The sequence below is a fragment of the Emys orbicularis genome, chromosome 6 (genome assembly GCF_028017835.1).
Source record: "Emys orbicularis isolate rEmyOrb1 chromosome 6, rEmyOrb1.hap1, whole genome shotgun sequence".
In the NCBI taxonomy this organism is placed as follows: Eukaryota; Metazoa; Chordata; order Testudines; family Emydidae; genus Emys; species Emys orbicularis.
The window spans coordinates 92,034,360-92,058,136 of NC_088688.1; the positions used below are offsets into that span (position 1 = coordinate 92,034,360).

The following is a 23,777-nucleotide window of genomic DNA, read 5'->3' on the forward strand; positions in this document are numbered from 1 at the left end:
CAGGTTCGGCCGATCGCAGCTCCCACTCTTTGATGCGTCACTTTACCAAAAATATTCAGCTTATGAACGAGTATATATGGTACTTTGCACTTGTCTTTACTAAATTTCATCCTGTTGATTACTTACCAATTCTCCAATGTACCAAGGTTACACTAAATTCTAAGCCTGTCCTCCAAAGTGCTTGCAAACCCTCCCAGTTTGGTGTCCTCTTCAAATTTTATTAGCATACTCTCCACTCCATTAATGAAAATACTGACCAGTATTGGACCCAGGACAGACTCCTTAGTGACCCCACTAGATACACCCTCCCAGTCTGACAGCAAGTCATTGATAACTACTCCAAGTATGGGTTTTCAACCAGCTGTGCACCCACCTTATAGTAATTCCATTTAGATCACATTTCCCTTGTTTGATTATGAGAATTTCATGTGGGATCGTGTCAAAAGCCTTACTAAAAATCAAGATATATCATGTCTACCACTTCCCCCTATCCCTGTCAAAAAAGGAAATTAGGTGGTATGGCATGATTTATTCTTGACAAATTTATGTTGCTATTATGTGTCACCTAGTATCCTTTAGGAGCTTTTACAAACTGATTGTTTAATAATTTGTTCCAGTATCTTTCCAGGTATCAAAGTTAGGCTAACTAGTTTATAATTCCCTGGGTCCTCTTTGTTCCTCCTTCTAAAGGTAAGTATTGTGTTTGCTCTTCTCCAGTCCTCCATGAGTTCTTGAAGATATTTGTTACTGGTACTGAGACTGCTCCAACTAGTTCCTTAAGTACCTAGGATGAATTTTGTCAAGCCCTGTCAACTTGAATAAATATAACTCATCTAAATATTAACTTAGCCTGTTCTTTCCCTATTCTGGCTTGTGTTCCTTTCCCCGTGTTATTAATGCTAAGCATGTTAAACATCCACTCACAATTAACCCTCTTATTGAAGGCTGAAGGAAAATAGGCATTAAACACCTCAGCCTGTCTGTTAAAGATTTAACATTCCTGATCTTTAAAAGTGAAGACCTGAGAATACTCCCGTTACATCCTTGTGATTCAAGGACAGCCTTCAGAAAAATCAGGAAGACAAAATTTTATGTCCCTCATATTTCTGTGGTAAAATATAAGAATGGGGGAAGGAAACTGCAACGTTCAGGCCTTCTTTAATACATCATAAAGAATCAAAGAGGCACAAATTCTTATCCTGATAAGATTTCAGACCACAGAATAATTCCTTCAAGATATTTTAATTATAAGTCAATCTCATGTCACCTATGATGCATCTATTTCACTGCACAGCTAAGATCATGAATACTATATGGTTAGTATAGAGCTAAGAGAAGCATCTTCCAAATTATGACATTCATATTTTAAGTGAGAAGACTTTAACTTGGTGTAAACCGACTAAATTGTTTAAAAATAATTCCCATTTAATTGCTGCACCTCTTCTCTCCAAAAATCTCTCACTTGTCTTCATCTTTTCCCATGTCCAACCCCATTCCTTCTTGTAGGTGAGCAACACTGTCCTCTCCAGACTAATACATTGGTTTCCATTTTGTTTTCGAACAATGCAGGTATATCCTGTAAACAAGGGCAGGAAATCTAAACAATAAACACAGAAATTTGTTACAGGACTTGCAAAATTAAGAGCTTTACTTGCATATAAGCAGGGAAAGAGGTAAGAGGAAGCATGAGATACCATTCCCACTGAAGTCAATACCTTCCATTAAAAAACTGATGCAGGGATGAAGGGAATAGGTTTTCTTATTTCAACAAAAAATGCTCAGTTTTAGTCAAAGGCAGCAGCAGCACTGGGCAAATATACTGAGTTCCACTTCACTGGAAATGTTTGCACTCTGTTCCTAAAAAATATGCTGAGCAGACTAATTGTATAGCACAGTGACAAACTTGTACAATTTTGAGTGGGAAGTGAAGGAGCATGAAGACCTCCATGTCGAAAAAACCTGAATACCTGCCATTTGATACACCCTGCTCCATTCCAAAGGCAAAATAATTCATCCTTCAGAAGTATTTTTAAAATGAGCCCTGTGATAAGTCAATGCTAGCAGAAATGATAAAGCAGTATCCAGAAAAGAGGTAAATTCCAACAGAGGCAGAGAAAGCATACTAATCTTTCTTTCAATTTGGTGTTGCTAAAATGTTAGCAAGGGGTTCCCAGGAATCCCCGTCAGTCCAGTACGTAAAAGATATTTTATCTTTAAATGAAGATGCAAACACCAATACAGTGATTCCTTTTCTACTGAAGAGATATGGGTAATGTGTAACAAATATCCAAAAGCCTGTTGCACCAATCTCCCACTACTTCTTTAGTCCACCTTACTACAGAAATATACCTCCTTTCCAGCCTTAATCAGCCCTGGTATCTGCACCTTGCCGGGACACTTTTGTGATTTACTTTATATTTACAAATTATTGAACATTAAATAGTGCCATTATTAACTAACCAACATCAAGTATTGTGCCATGGGGAAGGCATTACAGAGAGGTCACAATTGCCTGCTGCAGAAACTACCCAAGGGTCCATAAAAATGAGCTACAAAGATTTTTTTAAATTGGATTTGTGTATTTTTTGCTTCTTTGTAATCTGTGAGACAGGCCTGAAATGGTCTCCCTGAGCCATCCCACCATGCAAGTCCCCTTTTACTCAATTATTTTCAGCTTACAAATATTAAGAAAAAATAAATGTGGTCTTCTCTGGTGTTTCTGGAGGACTTCATTTTGGGATTGGTCTCAAATGTTTATTGTGAATTTACACCTTAGTTGAAGAATTAATAATGTGAACAACACAAGCAGTACTACACAGCATTTTAGAAATATAATGGTGTTTGTATCAGAAAGGATGAACACAGAATGGTGTCCAAGAGAGAGCTTACTGTCCAAGTATCATTTATAATTTACGGACATGTGAAGGGAACTATTAGGAGCTGTATGGAATTTATTATTTTAAAACTAGCTCGCGCATAATGGACAGATTCCTTTTTAGGAAAGCTGGGAGAGGTGCTGTCATAACCAGAAAATGCACAGAGTGCAAGCATTGCATACAGGCAGATCCAGATGTCAGAAGGCAGTGAAAACAAGAGAAAGATAAAAGTTTTAACAATTTAAATTCCGTAATTGTTAAATCACTCTTGGTCCACAGATGCTGGAGCCAATAATAATGATAAGAAGACAGAAAATATCATATTGCCTCTATATAAATCCATGGTACGCACCTTGAATACTGCGTGTAGATGTGGTCGCCCCATCTCAAAAAAGATATATTGAAATTAGAAAAGGTTCAGAAAAAGGGCAACAAAAATGATTAGGGGTATAGAACAGCTTCCATATGAGGAGAAATTAATAAGACTGGGACTTTTCAGCTTGAAAAAGAGGCGACTAAGGGGGGATATGATAGAGATCTATAAAATCATGAGTGGTATAGAGAAAGTAAATAAGGAAGTGTTATTTACTCCTTCTCATAATACAAGAACAAGGGGCCACCAAATGAAATTAATAGGTAGCAGGTTTAAAACAAACACAAGAAAGTATTTTTTCATGCAACGCACTGTCAACCTCTGGAACTCCTTGCCAGAAGGTGTTGAGAAGGCCAATTTCATACTGACTTCCTTGTTGTTGATCTACTTGTACACTGGAATGGCTGGAAAACCAAGCACCATCTGATGACACCGGCATTTTCTTTCATTTTATTTAGCTAAGTTGAGACCAACATGAATTCAGTTCCCAGAGAATAGGATCTTTAAAGCCTCCCATGCTCATTTAATAAGTAGACTTTTTCCTGTATTTGCATGCAATGCCTGAGAGAATGATTATAATTTGTCTACAAAACTGGGTGTTCCTCTCCATGTTCGTAATTCAACACCATTCCAACTACGACTCAATATTCACACCTCCAAAGTAGGAGAAGGCTGACAAATTAAAGGAAATATGGGGATGAAGCAATTAAGCCCAAACTCCTTCCAGCAGAGGCCGTATTCTCAAGAAAAATCTGCCTTGGAAAATTTTGGGGGTAAAAACCCATAACGGGAAAAAATTGAGTGGAGAAGTAAGAGCACCTTAATAGCAGAATTTGATAGATTAAACTCAGTCTTCAGTCTGGGCAAAGACACAGAAATTAATACTTTAATGAGAACAATGTGCTTTAGGAGATACGTTGTAATCTGTTTGGACCCAGTTTTCTGTAAAGCTACCAGGTAGCAGTTAATATCAATCTACTCAACTGAGAGAAGTTTTTTTAAGAAAAGGTTAGATTTTGTGGAATACATAAAGTTACAGAATCCGTAATTTTATGCATCTATTACTTTCTACTTAGCTATCTAATTCTCCAAATGTATTCAATTGCATTTTTAAAGATATGGGATGCGATTATCCAGGCACTTGGCTTCTCCAATTCAAGGCTTAAAGTGAGTGGTTTTAACAGGGGGCTTCAAATGAGCTAGTCAGCCTGGTTTTCTACTAAGACACTTCCACAAAAACTACCTGCTTTGGATAAAATCAGAAACCAGTACTTTAGGGCCAATTGCATAAGGGTCAAATAGCAATTTAGGCATGTAAAATCTTGATGTTGAAGTTTATGAAATTCTACTTTTAAATGCAAGTTAGAAATTTAATAAGGCAAGATTATCTAAACTACTGTAAGCTCTTAATTATCACTTCAAAGACTGAAATTAAAGAAACTTTATTAAAGTTGAGTCAACTGTTCTGATCTTTGATGGCCATTAGCAGTACTTGTTTCCCAAATGGAGGCAGAAATACATGTTGCAACACTGTCCAAATCCTCTGTAGTTGCTGACAATTTAGCAGAAGCTGGTACAGACCACGAAGTATGAGGATGTAAGGACTTATCTGATGCAAATGAAGACCTGATACAAGCATTCTAACTTATTACTGAAAGCATTCATACAATTTTTGCTTTAATGCAGCTATCAGAGGCTTTTGAAGATGTAAGTTGTTTAGACAGCTTTTTTGATATTTCAAGAAATTTACCAATTAGTAAATTATTTTTACAACAACAGAGGTTTCCCCAGAGACCTGAGATTGGGTGGGAATTTGGTCTGAATCCATAGATCTAGGTGGCTTCAGGGCTAAAACGGGGTTATCTGCATTGCTCAGACTACTGAAAATAAAATCCAAGTAATTTGGCGAAGTCCTATTTAACTAGAATCTATTTAAAACACACGTTAATTAAATCTCAACAGGAAAATGAAAACTGATCTTGGAAATAAACTCATTTTAAAGATTAAAAATACAGCTCAAACATGCAGAATAGCACTATGAGCCAACCCACCAGCAAGCTGTTATTAGCAGGTATCCAAGCTGCTGCACATAAAAGATTGTGTTTCTAGGAAGCACCACATTGTTTCTAATCTCAGACAGCTGATTTGTGGATAGCTGATTCATGTGAGGAAAAGGGGGAGATGGAAAAGGTGCTCCTCTTATGACAATCCTACAATATAATTAGGACTTTCCGCCAAGTTGTTTCTTGTTATAAACCCCAAAAGCTCTAGGTGTGGGCATCCTATCAAATTATTCCTCCTAGGAAAATAAGCACATCACAGAGAGGTGTTCAAGTTTTGATATCTATATATAATCTCCATCCTTCAAGGAATACAGTCCTGACCAACTATACAGGAGAACCAGAAAGCAACTATAGATAAGGCACTGCCAAGCGCAACCAAGAAAATAAAAAAAACAGAAAAATGTTAATCACATTCATGATAATTAAATTCTAGTAGTTTAAGTGCTATTCATAAATCAAAGATTCTCGGAAATATATTAAGCTGATGTACTTTTAATAACCTAATACAAAAACTTCAGTCCAGTACTATGTAATTATAAATGAAATATTGGCATATGTTCACAAAAATCGAGGGTTAAGTTTAAACACACCAATGGTCTCGCTGAACTCTGACTACTCATCTGATTAAAAGTTAAGCATGTGCTAAATCTTAGCAGGATTGGGAAATAGGCTGCAGGCCCCAAGACAGTCGGCATCTCTTGTATTTGACCACAGAAGTATCATGCACACACTGTGGGCCCATATAAATAGATCTTTAAAATCTCAATTCCTCAGCATAATGCCCTCCTCTTGATCAAAGAAAAGTCTTTCACCAATTTACCTTATGAATTTCTATTAGGACTAAGTCAAACAATCTCTAAAGTTTTGTATAAAATTATTAAGGGCAGCTCTACACCTTAAAACACTGCATCATTGCAGCTGCGCCACTGTAGTACTTAAGTGAAGGCGCTCCTATGCTGACGGGAGAGCTCTCCCGTCAGTGTAGTTAATCCACCTCCCCGAGAGGCCATAGATATGTCAGTGGGAGAAGCCCTTCTGTCGACATAGCACTGTCTACACAGGTGATTTATGCTGATATAACTACGTGGCAGAGGGGTATGGATTTTTCACACACCCCGAGCAAAGTAGTTATACCAATACTGTATAGGTCTGCAGTGTAGATGAGACCTAAGATTATTATATAGTAACTAACAGCTTGACTAGAACAGTTGATTTTAGAGAGTCTACCACATACTGTATCTTTAAACATAAATTGTCCCTCAGGCTTTAGTTTACTAGAACAGACATATTTAAAAATAAAATCCCTACAAAACAAAACAGAGCAGTCTCAATTCCTGATTAGTCTCATGTACTGTATACAAGATACAATGCCCCTTCAGTATATTTATATATTTCAAAAAGTATGTGCTCTCAGCATTTTGGGCTGTTTCATTCCATTTTTCTGGCAATAAAATAGGTGTAAAATAAATTTGCTGGGATCTTGCTAGTGTGGAGCTTCCTGTTCTGTTTTATAAAAAGGGAAGACATGTAACTACATAAACCTGACATTTATCTATGGTGTATAAATAGCTGTAACAAACTGCAGAAAAATACACAATTAGTCATGAAAGTAAAAGTAAATTCAGCTTTATTCTTTACATCTGATAAAGGGCTGTCTGAAGGGCTGATATATGCACCACATAGTAAACTTTCCACTCAACCAAGCAAAAATTCATTTGGAAATCATTTAACATACTCGCAGCTCTGCTCCTTTTCCTACTGGCACTGATCATACTGCACATCAGTCCAATTTCTTGGGTGTCTGAAAAAAGGCAAACACCTGGCCTCCATGTTGCATTCAAAACTCAAAAGGCCATGGAAGTTTAAAAATACTTTTAGAACAGCTTCCAAAATCATTCTACCACCAAAGAATCATCATCATAGATGGATCTCCATTTAATTCCCACCCACAATACTTTCTAAAATCTTACAAGTGAATTGCAATAAATTATTAGAGTAGTCGAATGTCAATTTTATTTGAACTACAACAGACCCTGCATCTTCCTTCAGGGGTGAGACTTTTGTAGACTCCTTCCCATAGGTAGGGTATAATGGGGCAGAGAAACTTCTTGGTGCTACTGAGGAAGAAGTCAAATGTTTACATCACTCCCTTTCTAAAAGCTGCAGTACCAGCATATTAGTGGCTGAGCTCCCACAACTCCATGCCATCTCTGCCGCCACCCACTTCCACACCCAGCAACCACAAAGTTTAGGAGTACTCCTCAGCACCCTTATAACAATTCCCTCCCCTCTGCCAGTCATGATGGATCTTCAATGGAATAGTAAGCAGAGGATACTTCCTATCAATGGTTAAAATGCTGTTAGCTGCTCTAGTCTGACATATCAAAGCAGCATTCAGGTAGACCAGGCGTCCAGGAGAAAGTAGAAGGGAAAAAAAATCTCAAAACAGAATTTGAATCTAGACATAAGATGTTAGTCAAGGGAGACACAAATATTTAACCTGTCTTTTATGACTTAAAGGGCTTTTTTTTTTTTTAAAAAAAAAAGGTTCTTATGCTTGTGTCACACAAGGAATATCAGGTCCCTAAATCATTTTGGGTAAGGACCTAAGCAAGATCTTTTCAAGGCCCACACAGTGGTATAACAGAAGGGTTTATCCAAGCTGCAGTCTGATTCAACATTTCTCCTCCCCGCCTTAACTGGAGGTAAGACAGCATCTTCAGATTGGATGTTGTGAATATCTTCTAATATTTACAAAGCTAAATTTGTAAAGATATTCATGATTTAAAACTTCATAGCTAACCTCACATTTGGTCAAAGCACAGAGGTCCAAACAAGGACAACATTTCTCATTTGCTTCTGCTGTTACAGACAAGATTCTAGATACCAAATTTATGCAATTATATGAGTACATATATAAACATCACACCATCAGCTTTGCTTCTTATAAAGAGCTGCTATTAGTAAAGCGAGGATGACAGAAGTGGGCAAAGACAGCTGGTTACTTGAAATGGAATCAATCCAAAACAAATCCATGCCACCTTTGGCAGAAGGTTGAACCAGGCAGGAACAAGTGACCAGGCTTTCATCAAATGAGGTTAGGAAACAGGATATATCATTAGAGGGACAAAATTACAGAAGGCGAATCGCAAAGTGGAAACTCCAAATCCATGTCTAAAATTGACCCAAAAGAGAAAATGTATAAAAAAAATACAATATCTATCCTGTTTTCTAACCTGGGTTATTTGAAAGAGGTAAATCACTCCTGAAATGAAACATGCTACCACAACACAAGATGCACAACTCAAAAAATCAGTTGCTGTCTATAGAACCAAAGCTGGAGTAATAAAGGCGAGGAAAAAAGAACAGCACCTGCTGAGGTTCAAAATGAAGAGCTGGAAAATGTTTCATACGTATCTTAGGGTATAACAAATACGCTTACATATAATTTTGTACATTTTAAACAAATCTTCATTATTGCCTCTATTTATACAGTCTTAAGGGAAACAGCCCTGGCTTGACAGTTGTAAAAGGGGTATTGCTACTAGGGCAGAGGTCCCCAAACTGTGGGGCACAAAGGAACGTTCAGGGGGACATGGCAGGGGCCCAGGCCAGCCCCCACGGGGGGGCGGAGAGGCAGCACCATCCAGCTGTGCTCCTGGCCCCCACCCCCCAGCTGTGGCCCCAGCCTCGGCTCCCTTAGCCTTGTCCACATCCCCCATCCTGGAGCCATGGTCCTGACCCCGGCTCAGGGGATGGGGGGCAGACAGGGGTGAGGGAGGGCGTGAGAAAAAGTTTGGGGACCACTGCACTAGGGGAAAGTGCAGCAGTAGGCATCTTAGGGCTGGTCTACACTACCGCTTAAGTCGATGTAACTTACGTTGCTCAGGGGTGTGAAAGAGACACCTCCCCGATTGACGTAAGTTACATCGACTTAAGCTCTCTCCAGACTGTGCTACGTCAGCAGGAGATGCTCTTCCGCAGACACAGCTTCTGCCTCTCATGGAGGTGGAGTAATTATGCCGACGGGAAAGCGCTCTCCCATCAGAATTGCGTGTCTTCACCAGATGCAGCTATGCCGACACAGTGCAGTAGTGTAGACTTGCTCTCAGATTCACATCTCAGGAGTTGCTCAAGACAGAGTCATCAAAATAGTAATTTCATCAGGTTCCCTCTCTTTATTTGGTCTGGCCAGAACACCATAGGATCAAGAGAAAGGAAGCCAAGTAGTACAGATGGTCTCAGCAGGCAGCATTGGTGATTATGTTGGCAATGTTGGTCAATGATGCTCCAAAGCTCCCTCCCACACTTTCTACTCACTGTCATACTGAACTATTTAGCTTGCCCAGTGCACCTCAGAAGCACCCAGAGGTGAACACTGTCTCATCAAAGCTATTAATTCACATTAGTTTTATTTATATATTGCCACTTCATTTTATGGTAGAAATGGTCTGTTGATATAAAAATTCTGTGATCTCATCAGAACCTTGAAACTATGTACTCACATCTTTTTTATACAATCTCAGTTTACATCAGAATATTTCTTTAACTGTTCTGCAATTTCTTTAAAGGATTTTATCTAATATTATAGATTAAGATGACACATCCTGCCACATTTCACCCACTTTTGAACAAAAAAAAACAAAAAACAATTTAACCAAGGTTTGAGCAAAACCGGGAAGGCTAAATGTTTTTAAATGGAAGCTTAGATTCTAGAGTGGGGAGGGGAAGAGGGGGTAATCCATGGCAAATTTTGTGGCTATGGCGTCAAGAGGCCCCAAGTATGCATGTTTTCTTTCTTCAGAATCAACAGGAAACCAAAGCTCATCATAGTTTTAAGGAAGTGCCATTTTTCACATATGTAAAAAGGAGCCTCTGACCACTCAAGCACAGTTATTACTCTGTTGTCTTAGGCCTGGTCCCCACTAAGCCCCCACTTCGGACTAAGGTACGCAAATTAAGCTACGTTAATAACGTAGCTGAATTCGAAGTACCTTAGTCCGAACTTACCGCGGGTCCAGACGCGGCAGGCAGGCTCCCCCGTCGATGCCGCGTACTCCTCTCGCCGAGCTGGAGTACCGGCGTCGACGGCGAGCACTTCCGGGATCGATCCGGGATCGATTTATCGCGTCTAAACCAGACGCGATAAATCGATCCCAGAACATCGATTGCCTGCCGCCGGACCCTCCGGTAAGTGTAGACGTACCCTTAGCCAGTTTATGATTTAAAAGACTACAGATTCTGCCTACATAAAATTTATCCCTACAGCTTTAAATGTAATCTTCAGCATCTGTACCAAACCTTTTAGTAACATTGCAGTGCATTGTTAAAAGTTCAGCATATTTCACTGGCAGCGTTTCAAAAAAGTGAAGTATATTCTGTAGTCTGTAACCATTTGGAAATAAGCGGCATTACATAAATACAAGAAATTAAAAATAAATTATGTACAGTAATATGAATTTTACTTTCAAACCTGTTTAGAGAAGTTTTAAAACAGTTAATTTTTTGGCAGAAATGTACAAAATTACATACTGGGGTTTCTTTCAGGCATGGTTTGTTCCACTGATCTGGACAAAACTAAGAACTGAGGCTTATATCATTAGGTTTCATGAAACCGAATGGTTGTTTTTAATCAGTTTTAAAATTAGAACATTTTATTGTTGTAAGTTACAGAGCTCTTCTGGTGGCAAAACTGAGTATCTTACCTGTGCATCAAAAACCCAAGGGTTCCATCAATTATATATCACTTTTCCACTAAACAGCCCTTCAAAAGTTTTAGGAATTGTTTTCAGTGATCATTAAAATACCTCTGAAGACATTTTTGCAATATATGAAACTAGTTTTATAACTTTTTTAAAGAAGTTCTTTGCAAAGAAGTACATTCAACGTAAGTAAAACTATTTACTGTAGTGTACACTGCAAAGAATAAAGTTTAGACTACTTACTTGGGATACACAGGCTCATAAAGATACTTGTCCCTTGAGGATGGAATATCAAAAAATAAGATGTATCCATTTGCAGTCTGAAAGAGACAGATGTTGCAGCTTTTACAAATGTTGTATTTGTGTGTGTATATGTAAAACTTACACGAATTCCAATAAAAATCATTAAAGTCTCAAACATTTTACAAACTAAATAGAAAATCCAGTAAAAAATCCATAATTTCATATACCAGTTTCAATAGAGTGGTTACCACACCATGCATGCATGTGCTACTTAAGACAAAATATGGTTTATCATAAACAAGATGCTTCAATTAACCTTACATCAGCCAATGATATGCAAAATGTTACACAAGAAAGTTAAACTCAATAACCCTGAAATCAAGATGCATTTCTGCTAAAAATCCATACTACTCCTTAAAATCCACCGTATGGATCACTTGTACAGTAAAAGACAATATGAAAAGCATACCACTGGTAGCCATTTTCCTCCTTAAATATGGAGATCAGAGCTCAGACTGTAGGAGTATGGGCCTGATTTTTAAAAAGGTATTTAGGCACCTAGTGGGATTTTCATTTAAATGAATGGGAGTTAGGGACCTAAGGACTTTCGAAAATCCCACTAGGTGCCTATCTTTAACATCCAAATACCTTTAAAAATCGGGCCCGAAGTGCCCACAAAATTGTGCAGTAAAGCCAAGCTGCTGCAGTAAACACTAGAGTAGCATATCCTCAGCACCTCTGAGACTGGGAAGGAGGGGGCAATGGGTTTAGGCATACCATACCATCATAATTCAAACAAATCTGCCTTTCGATATGACAGAAGTAGTTTCAAACTTTTTAAATATTTTATTAATCTAGCAGACGTATGTTTATTCAGTCATTAACATGTACAATTAAGACTAAGAATTCATACAATGCCTGCATAAATACAGCAGAGGCAGATGACCAAGAAGGTCCCAAGTCAGCCAGCCAGCAGTTTCTTACCAAATGTTTAGCAGCAGCATCTAGACAAGTGGGCAAATGCATTTAAACTAAACTATGTCTCATTCATTTTAAAACTGGATGGTCATGCACTCAAAGCAAAAAAGACTGAAGGCAAGAAGCGAAGAAATATGAAAGGTTTCAAATTTCTTTCCAGAGCTGATTTCCTGTTTTTCAGCTAAGGAACCAAAAGGGAAACATGCTTGTTCACTTATTTCATCAGCTTAAATAGAGTTTTTGCACCAAAAACGTAGTGCTTTTTAATATATTCAATTTGAGTTTCAGCTTCAAACTAAAAAACAGGAATATAAAAAAATAAACGGGATTCTTCAAGGCAAATACCTTTCTTCCTTCAAGATGACAAAAAATGTGCCACTCTGACCTTGAGAGAGTTAAGTTTCCATTTATTTCCAGCCACTGTGCAACAAAATTAACTTCACTGCACAATACATAGTAGAGAAACTTAATATGCATCTATTTCTAACATCTACATAAGTTTTTTCCATTGCTTAGCACCTATTCAAATATTTAAACTCATAAGAATTCTATCCAGATAGGAAAAGTAAAACAATACTGTAAAGTATCTTCCTACTGACATTAACATACAAAAGGCCTTCTTGAATTCCATCCTTAGTACAAGCTGCTATCCTTAGGTTTACTTCTGAACAGCACATCAAATGCCATCAATGAAGCTACTTGAACAATAAAGGAACTGAACATTTTATTACAAGTTTGTTGCAAGATCACTATAATCATTCAACTGCGCAATTACTTTACACTAGGTAGGAGAGTTTTACACTGAAATACATTGAAATAATAAACTGCCACATTCTACAGCTCCCCAATGCCCTGGTCACTGTCTCAGACTGCCAGGACATCCACCTTCCTTGCTTTGAGAGATCTGAGATACATATGCTTATAAATTATTATTTATTATTATTATTAGTGTATTCGCTGCATTGCAAAGGATTCATCCATATGATTTCCCTTTGACAGTGTGAGACTAATTAACTCTGTTCCTATAGCTTTTTATTAACAGCAGAATCCCACTGCATATGCTGGGAATTGAGTCCTGAACAGAAGACTCATGGAAGACAGGCAGCAGCAGGGGAAGTATAGGAAAAGGAGAAGGACTAGAAATACATTTGATACTCTGGTTTCATCTAGACCAGCTGTTCTCAAACTGTGCATCAGGATCCCAAAAGTGGGTCACAACCCCATTTTAATGGGGTCACCAGGGCAGGTATTAGACTTGCTGGGGCCCGGGGCCAAAGCCCCAGACCCACTGCCTGGGGCCGAAGCCTCTCGCCCGGGGCAGTGGGGCTCAGGCTTTGGCCCACCCAACTGGGGCGGAGGGGCTCGGGCTTTGGCTTTGTCCCCGCTCGCCCGTGGCGGCGGGACTCGGATGGGCTCAGGCTTCGGTCGCCTGTCCTGGGGTCATGTAGTAATTTTTGTTGTCAGAACAGGATTGCAGTGCAGATCAGGGGTCTAAATCTGGACTAAATCTTTTTGGTCCTATTGTAACAATGTAATTGACTTGCAATTGAACAGAGTTAACATAATTATAAATGTTAATCTAGACACCCTACCAACATTTGTTCCTAGCCCTGATTCAGCCTAGAGCTCAGCCTGAGGCAGGGTCAAAAAAGCAAGATGAAGTGGAAGAGTTTTGCATACATTATAGATGCAAGCAACAATAATGTCCCTAGAGAAGTAGCTTTTGCTACCTATTGTAATTTCAATTTATTTCTGCATTTGACATAAGTTTGGTCATCTGGGGAACAGTAAAACTCAGTACACAGCTTTATTTTTTTCCACAAGGAATTTTATATATTATTAGGTCAACAAATTTATCTTCCAATTCATGAATGCATATAGCCCTGGCTGTCTAATTGAGAGCTAGTGCTATCACTTTTCTTGAGCAGGAAGTAATTAAGCCTCTAAAGCTGCGCCTTATTCACCTGAATACGCCTCTGAAGCTGCACCCTGAATTCACACATCTGGCCACACTTCTAAGATTCACTAATGCCAGTTATCTGACTGAAGTTAAATTTCAGGCACAAGGCACCGGTTATGCAAAGGCTGATCACCCCACTCCTTTTTTTAAAGCTATGTTCATTTGTGTCTTGCAAATTTGCTTGTGTTTATAACATGAGACATATTAGAAACCTCATGACTAGCTATGTTTCAACAACGGTTTGACCTTCATTCTGAATGTAGGTTATTTTAGTTTCTGAAACTGAAGCTCACATGAACTCGGTCTCGAAGACATGGGAGTTCAGAATTTCCACTACCTTGCACCAGCAATATATTAAGCACTGTCCTATAAAAACATTCTAGAGTACTGTAACTTATCCAGAAAATTACTAAAAATCAACTCTGGTTAACAATACAGCACATCAATCTCATGTCAAATGTGTCCTAACACTTTTCAACACCCCAAAAATATATTTGTTAATATTATGCAGCATATTTAAGCAGTTTAGCTTAATTTAAACATTCATGAAACTAGTTTTTTCAATCCTAATTGTAACAACTCATTTGGCAGTTTGAAACTGAAGTGATTTTGGAAGACCATGGTTTGTGTAAGAAAACACACTTCAGGTATTAATACATGGCCTGTAGCATATGCATATGAACTTCATTTTAACACCTGATATCCCTTTTAGGTACAAATGTGAGCATGTACATCATCTGATGAACACAGACTCTTCCCTGTTACATTTCTTAGACACTCTCTGGGAGTGTCATTGGGCCAAATTCTGCTGTTACACTTCTGCAAGTCCCCTCACTAATGTGCTGCCTTGGAATAGAGGTGGCCAGTAGAGTAAAGCCCTTAGGCTCAAACTCTGCCATAATATACACAGGGGAAAAAAGCTCAAGGGATAAATGTTTACTGTGTATATTTTATTGAACGATTTTGTATTTTTACTCAAGAGTTCCATAGGTTAAAATAGTGGTTTTTAAGGAGTTTGAGCAGCACTATAGCAATTTATCAGACACTTATAATTTAGTTAAGTACAGGAAAGACTCCAGCAGAGAAAGAAGCACAAAAGACAGATGTAATCAAATGATGCCTGGCTATTCACCTGATTTCCAGAAGTACCCACCTAGTCCACGGAGTCATAATTTAAAAGTTGTACAAAACTAAATGGCAATAACTTAATACAATATCTTATTGCAATCCTCAGTTCACAATTAAAATTTGAGAAAAAAAGATTTACAAGAAGTTCACCCTATAATAAATAATTCAACATAATGATTCATGCCCCCCTAGGTATGAATAAGATGCCACTTGCATACAGTGACAGTTTAAAATGCTGAAATTACTGTAAAGCATTGATAATGCTATATAGCTTGGTAATGCTATAATACAGATGAACTAAAGATCCTTCTTTCTCTAGCAGGGAAGCTAGAAGAATGCTACATAACATTATTGTAAAGTTCTACTTGGCCAGTCACTCTGGGAGAATAATGTTTTTGCTAAGTAAATAAAACTCCATATTAGCCTTCAGAGAGTAGATTTTCTTGACAGTTTTGTAAGGCTACTATAGTACATAGACAAAAACAGGATTTACTAAAGAAAGCAAAAATGGCCACATTGGAAACAATCAGATTTGTACAATATTTGATGAGTTTCTACTAAAGAATCTTACACAGAGATTTGTGTTTTTAATATAGTAGGGCAATCACTAATGAAAATGCTAAAGACAATTTATATTTGAAGAATTTATATCTAACATATTTGTGTGTGTGGTTCAGATGCAGTCAATCTGATGAATACCTAAGCTTTCAGTACTTAAAGCCTTCCAACCATCTGAAAATTTATGTATTTTGTGTCTCACCACAGCTGAGACATACAAGCAACAACACTGCTGAGAACAGCAAAACCAGAACTCACTGTCCCTATACAAAAATTGGAGAGGAAAACAGAACCTCTTTCCATATAGGACTGGTGACTCTGGAGTTCTCTCCCAGTTTCCTTTCTACCCCAATCCACACCTCAAATATTTATCTTCTTGAAATCTTGTCCTCCCTTGGCTTTTGTGACTTAAACCTCTCCTCCTCTCTTCTTTAATCGCTCTTCAGTGGGTCCTCCTCATCTCCAACTTTTGGTGGGGATCCTACAGAACTAAACCTGGGCTCCTTCTTTTGTGCCCCTATACCCTGTCATTGGATAACCTCACACACATACAACTTCAGGCAACTTTACGCTGATGACCCAAAAACGTACCTCTACATACCATCTGAACCTACTTCTTCACTTGTCTTTAACATCTCATGGATGTCAAGTGATAAAATTCAACATGGCCAAAACTGAACTCATGATCACCATCCTTCTTAAACCTTCCTCTATAATACTTAGTCCTACCTTGAGTGCAAGGGACTGGACTAGATGACCTTTCGAGATCCCTTCCGGTTCTGATTCACACACACACCATCTTCCTCATCCTCCCAGTCACTCAGGCCCATAATCTAGATATCACCTTCAATTTGGCCTTCTCTTTAGACCCGTACTTCCATGCCATATCCAAGTCTTGATGTTTCTTCCTATACAGTTAAGATCCAGCCTTCCTCCTCTTCACACTACCAAAACTCATCTTACATCTTGACTACTGAAATCTACTCTCTAGCATTTATTGCTGCAACCTTGCCTCTCAAATCCAATCAATATGCTGCTAAGATAGTTTTCCTAGCAACTTGCTTGATCACATTCCCAGCTTCTTTCTACTGGGCTTTTCCATTCATAAGATACAAGCTTCTTGTCTTTAAGGTTCTTCAGGTATGAATCGGATTTAGTAGCTATGCAGCATGAAGTCATAATGTTGAAAGCTGCCTTTGCTCCAGTGTTTCCAGCGTTTATTACCTATCGCTCAGCTTCTCTCTCAAAACACTCCATTGCTCATTCTCATGCCATTCCCTATGCATAGGAAAAACCTCCCCCAAAATATCCATAAAGCTATTACTTTATCCTCTAAGATTCACTTCTATTGTGATGTCTATACAGCTGAAAAGCTATGGCTACTCCTTACCAAGGAAGATAGTGTTTAAAAAAAGAATGTTAACTCATCCTTCCTTTACCCTCTCCCCACCTGTTTGTTTGACCCATCTATTAAGTCTTGCCTGTAGACTCTGGGGCAGGGACTGTCTTTGTACTTCATGTCTGTAAAATGCTTAGGACCAAGAGGCATTGATTCCTGACCAGGGCCCTTAAGCACTACTGTAATACAAATAATGAACATCCACAATCCTCCTCTGTGCAAAATTCAAAACCAGCTTTCCTTTAAGTTTTTATTATGCAGATCATGCATGAGAGAACAGGGTGCTATACCAATGATCAATATTGATTATGGTTTGTATAGTTGGTCTTTATATGGAACTTGTTACCTATGGCACAGAAGGCCTTTTGGCATTAGTTAAGATTGATATATACACACACACACACACACACACACACAATTTCAAAGAAAACAATTCTCTACTTACTGAAACAGCTATCATGGTGCTGTCAGGCCTCCATTCTGCTTGCTTATAGGGTCCAAACTGAGAAGCTGGTTTTGATAGTTCCTTGTAGCTTACAATTAATACACTGGGCTGGGGAAAGAGTAATAAACGTAGTTACATTTCATGTCCGAAGGGTAAAGGAATATGGCTTTTTTGTTGTTGTTTTTCTGCTGTGTCATTGTGCCACAAAATAAAATCAAGTTATTCTGATGCTAAGAAACAGAATTTCAGGGAAACCATTACTGTACAGTTGATAAAGAATAGCATACTGCTTTTGAAAGGGATTACACACTTTGCAACAGATGTTCAATATACTTACTAAACCTACTTCACAACTTTTAAAACCAGGCCACTTCCTATATAAATGTACTTCAGATACCAGATCAAGTGCTATTATATAATACACAAGCAATGAATATTATAGGTGGGGCTTGTATTACCACTTATTAAGAGTGCCTGACACTGCTCACTGTAAGACTATCTTTGGTTCTTATAATTTTACCAAAACATTTGGGCTGAATTTTTTCTATACCAGGTGTCTGACTCAGGCTAAATTTTATGGAAAAAAATTCAGCCAACATTTCTGAGAACGAAGCTTAGGAAAAATAAGTTTTGCCCCGATGCTTTGGTCAGCCACAAATCCAAGATTTAAAAAAATTTCAAAAATTGCAGTTTGCACATAACAGTTGACTTGCTAAAACTTTGCAGCTTGATTCCACAAAGTTTGAGCAGAACTTTCCCTGCAATTGTGGTTCTGGGCTGCTGCAGGCCAAGCTGGGGCTAAGCACTGAAACAGAGCAAGACAACTGTCTCTTCTGTAATTAAGAGCCAGAGGGTGAGACTAGAACTTGCTGGGCAAGTAGACTGGGAATGATTAGGTGAGGCAAACAGGACTGGAACAAAGAGGCAAAGGTTGGTAAAAGACAGGACAGGGACAGTTTGGACGGCATGGGGCAGAAGGGGTGAAACTTGGGGTAATGAACAAAAAAGTCTGTGCCCGCTAGAGCACACCCCCCTCCAATGTCTGGTATGCAACCCAAGATTCCTGTGAAATCCACTGACAAAGCATCCCACCGCCTTCTACTGGTGGTCCATATAGAGGATGACAACCAACCACCATCAGTTACTCTCCGAGTTCAAACAACAGAGGTCCATGCAGTAGATCTAAAAGTCCAAACTCTCATGAAGAATCATGTAGGCATCAATATGATGCCACATGATGGAATTTGTTTATTCAGTTTTATTTTTAAAATACCTAGGAAGCTACAAACAATAACCATATGTTAAAGAAAAAAATTGTATGTGCTCATGTAATTAAAGGCAGTATCATAATGCATACACACAAGGTATCAAGATTCAACACATGAGATCAGGAATGCTTCTGAATTCAAGTTACCCATACACTGGTCTACTTAAAAGCAACCATTTTGACCGAACTTATGAAATGTCACTTTAGTTGTAAGCCAAGATCAAATGAATTTAAAATGGCTTTATTTCCTTAATTTGTATCTTACCAGTATGCTTTTTGTGTTTTCTGTATCTTCATTAGAATCTCAGTAATTTCCACTAGTGACTAGACCAATTACCAGCTACTTGATTTTGAGCATTTCAGTAGCAAGTGAAAAAAAATCTTATTAATATATTCTAGCTTAGCTTTAATTTGTTCATATGTGATTACTTTACACTAATTATATTTATTAACACTATCAAGTCTTTGTAATACTGGACATTTCTTTATTAGAACACTATGAAAACTGGAAATAAATTAATTCTATGCAAGTCACAGGATGCACAAATTAATAAAGTTTGACTATATGGATTTACAAAATAATTTTACTCCATAGCATTGCTGCAATTCAAAGGCATGTCTAAAAAGATTAGTAGCCAGCAGAGTACATTTTATTTGGCCAAATTTTGTGGCGTTTCTGGAAGTGAAGATACTGTTTTCCTTACTAGAATAGATATTTAGTTCTAAATTAATAGGTGATCAAGTTAGCCTACCTAGACACAGAATTTAGCAGTGGAATGGCTACTGTTACAACCTGGTTCCATGTGCTGAAATCAATAGCATGCCTCCACTGATGATGCAAGTTATAGGAAGGGTTCACACTAGTGGATAGACTAGCAAAGATGAAACTAAGTACATTATAGGGCAAGCTACATTGTTTTCTATTGATATCTGAACCAAGCAAGGTGAAGTAGCTGGCAAGGCTAGCACAACAGAAACTTGAATCGATACTCTAGGATGTAATACAAATTCTGATACATAAACATTTACACTAATTAGTTTTACAGGTTGCTCAGAAAAACAACATCTCTGAACATACCACAGAAGACAGCTGGCTTCCCTATTCTGCTCTCGCAACAGAAACAAAACAGTCCATTTGATCTCCAAAGCAATCTGTTACAACCTAAGACCCCAATACAACTTTTAGGAACTGTGTGAGCATCCTTGCAAAGTCCCACTGATGTCAACAGAAGTACATGGTTATCAATGCAGAATTGGGGCTTATCTACAAACTGTGGAACATACTGTTGCTAAAAAGCATTTTGCCTATAACAAATGCATAGTAACAGAAAAGTTGGCTTGCTTACTGTAAGAGTAACCCGATAGTCCTTTTTGTCAGATGCTCCATCCCTTTTATTACAATTTGTACTTGTGCTTATTTAAAACTGTGTCCTAGAGCCTATACAAAAAGAGCCTAAAAATCCTACTGCAACTCTCAGAACTTGCTCCTTCAACACCAAGCAGCACAAATTTTACACACAAACCTTTAAACCGTTCATTTCTGCTTGTGAAGAGACAAAACTAAAGCTCCAGACTAGTATGTCTTCAGAACTTGGCTTGATAATGTTTTCTTTTTCTAAAATGCAGGAAATTCTAAAGAAAGTTGCATCAACTTCACAAAGCCTACTTTATGCATGTGGCATAACTTGGAGTGACAATACTATAGGAAAACTACTGCAAGATATTTTTTCCCTTCACACTTTTGTGGGCATAGTGATGAAGGCCCATATAAACAAATCTAGTCATGTGCAACTGCAATGAGACATATGGGTTACAGTTCTCTCAGAATCAGATGTGTTGGTTCACCTTGCTCTTAATTTTGTAATACAGCTCACACTTTCCATGCAAGCTGTGAGTCTACCATTGAGAATCTGCTGTTGATTACAGAACGCTTTATAAAAAGTAATCTAAACTAGTGCATAACACTCCAGACCACGATTAGATTATGGAATAAAAGTTGAACATCCACAAATCATGAGCAAAAATTCAAAACTTTCTGTAAGATTGACAAGCAAATTGCATACCCCTCACACAGATGACTATTAATGCATAGTTAAAGACACAAAGCTACATTATCAAACCAGATCAAAATGCCATCTTAGGAATTCCCAAAACCTACCCCAGAGAAGACCTGGGGTTTTATGTGACAACATATTTTGTCTCCTAAAGGAATTCATAGTCAAGGCAAGATAGAAACCTTACATATTCTATGAAGAGGTGGCTACATGGGCTAGCACGACTTCACAAAATGACAGATGGGGAACACAGAGTGGGAAGATCTTGAAAAGACTCTAGTGATCTCACAAACGAAACAATAGATAAAGCAAATAAGATCTATGGCAGGGGTTCTCAACCTTTTTCTTTCTGAGGCCCTCCAGTAATGCTATAAAAACTCCGCGGCCCACTTGTGCCACAACAACTCTTTTTCTGCATATACAGTAAATTAAAAGCCAAGGCTGGCATTATGGTGTAGCAAGCAGGGCAATTGCTTAGGGCCTCATGCCAGGGGGTGGCCCCGCAAAGCTAAGTTGCTCGGACTTCGGCTTCAGCCCAGGGCGGTGGGGCTCGGGCTTCAGCTAATGCAGCAGCTCTGGCTACCAGCTGCTCACTAATATACGTACATGGAATAACCCACCTTGAAATATTAGAACTGTGTACAAAGAAAAGCTTCATTTCTCATGAACAACAATGCAAAACTAATCCACAAGTTAAAATAACATTTATAGAATCAGGTGTAAAGTTGTTCTTGGTTGTCATTTTATTACTATGTCATCTAGAGGCATACAAAAAAATCTCTAATCAAAGTGACCTCAGTTCTTCAGACAACAGGATTTCTTGAGGGTGACAGTTATGAAGCTCTTTATGCGTCCATGGCTCAACACTTATATCCCACAACAATGATAGTTAAATTGATGAGCACTTCATTCTACCTGGCAGTTCACACTTGCTTCTCTCCTATTTACTGTATTTAATCAATAAATATTAAGTCTTATGAGACATCTGTGAAAGTTAATTCTAATCCAGAAAAATAGCACTATTTTTTAAAGTGTTCAGCTGATCAAGATATTTAAACTGATCAAACATTCAATCCTAAAGATCTCAGCAGACTAGATATGGAATATTGCCAGGCTCCCCAAAAGAAATATATTCCAACAGCATTCTGACTCAGGTTTAAATGTCCACTCAGTATGCATTTGCAATCAAAATGTTAGTGCTGTTCTGAGAAAATGTGTAATTTCAATGAATTAGGTTGAGAAATTTGGGAACACTGTGGTCACACAAAATATTATTACTTTTCAATTGCTGCTGTATTACTGCATTTTCAGACCACTAGGAAAGTTTAACAATTTTTGTTGTCTAGGATACACTTATTTAAACTTTGCTATAGAGCAAAGATAGGGTATCCCACTGCCTGTCAGTCCTTTCAAAGTTCCTGCAAGGCACTAAGAGCGCTACTAGAATAAGTTGTGTACAAAAGAACATTCTCCTGTACTTGAGGACCAATACATGAAGAGCAGCACTCTATTCCTTGTTTAAGTTTTAAAAATATGTTAAAAAGCTACATTCTATGTTGAAACAGCATTAGTTGACAAAATAGCAAATTATCAAAGAGTATAGGCAGAATGCCCTAGTCAGTGAAGCTATGTGAAAATCAGAGCATTATATAAAAGTAGCATCAAATTATTTTCCAAGTCTTTATTCGTATCTAAAAATAACTTATCTAAGATTCTCAAAATTTTGGCTAGACTACAATAGGAGTCAGCCAATCTCAGCTTTGAATCACAAGGACTGTTTGACAAGAAATAACTATACTGTAACAATTCAGGATGCCCTCTCTAGCTCCATTCCCATCAGACATGATTCACAGTGTGACAGCATAGGTTTGCAAGGGATACAAAACCAGCTTCTTCAGAATAAAGCTTCATTTATTTATTACTCAAAGGTACAAAGCACATAGTAGGCCGTTTGTTTTACCCAGTCCTCTAACTCACATGGGTCTTAGGGCTGGTCTACACTAACCCCCCCCACTTCGGACTAAGGTACGCAAATTCAGCTACGTTAATAACGTAGCTGAATTCGAAGTACCTTAGTCCGAAGTTACCGCGGTCCAGACGCGGCAGGAAGGCTCCCCCGTCGATGCTGCGTACTCCGCTCGCCGAGCTGGAGTACCAGCGTCGAAGGCGAGCACTTCCGGGATCGATCCGGGGCACTTCCGGGATCGATCCGGGATCGATTTATCGCGTCTTAACCAGACGCGATAAATCGAACTCAGAAAACCGATTGCTTACATCCGGACCCGGATGTAAGTGAAGACGTACCCTTATTTACACACTGGTAAGTTCCCCTCAGCCCAGCTACCTCCATCCCTGGCAGGAAGAAACAGCCATACGGCAGCAGCCTGTGCCGCAGACTGGCAGCCTTTTCCTTGACAAATCCTGGCCACTCTCTCCCAGCTCATCCAATCCCCTTTTCCACGGTTTTGAGGTTTTACATCTCCTTTGACCCTAGGCTTAGCTTTGGGAAGAGTAAGACATTCTAGCAAGATGGAGCCAGCTAGGTAAATTCTCCCCTCCACCACACCCCAAACTGTTGCTCCAGCTATTATCTTTATTCCTTTAAAACAGTGTACTTGAGAGGCTCTTATCTGTGTCGCTGTTTTACCATTCCTGCTGGTTCTTTAGTAACCCTCTTTACCTCCTCTTTCGATTTAACTCTAAGCACGCAGCCAGGCAGCAATACATAACT

The 23,777-nt window shown here is 38.5% G+C and overlaps 1 protein-coding gene across 2 annotated transcripts in view; it reads right to left on the bottom strand.

Annotated features, from left to right (window-relative positions):
- The window catches only part of RIC1 (RIC1 homolog, RAB6A GEF complex partner 1), an 81,484-nt gene that overhangs the window by 52,200 nt on the left and 5,507 nt on the right, over positions 1-23,777 (bottom strand). For both annotated transcript variants that reach the window (XM_065406276.1, XM_065406275.1), the window contains exons 2-3: positions 17,726-17,833; positions 11,258-11,334 (exon numbers count right to left, since the gene is read on the bottom strand). In XM_065406276.1, the coding sequence (XP_065262348.1) occupies positions 11,258-11,334; positions 17,726-17,833 (185 nt within the window). The remainder of the gene's footprint in view (positions 1-11,257; positions 11,335-17,725; positions 17,834-23,777) is intronic.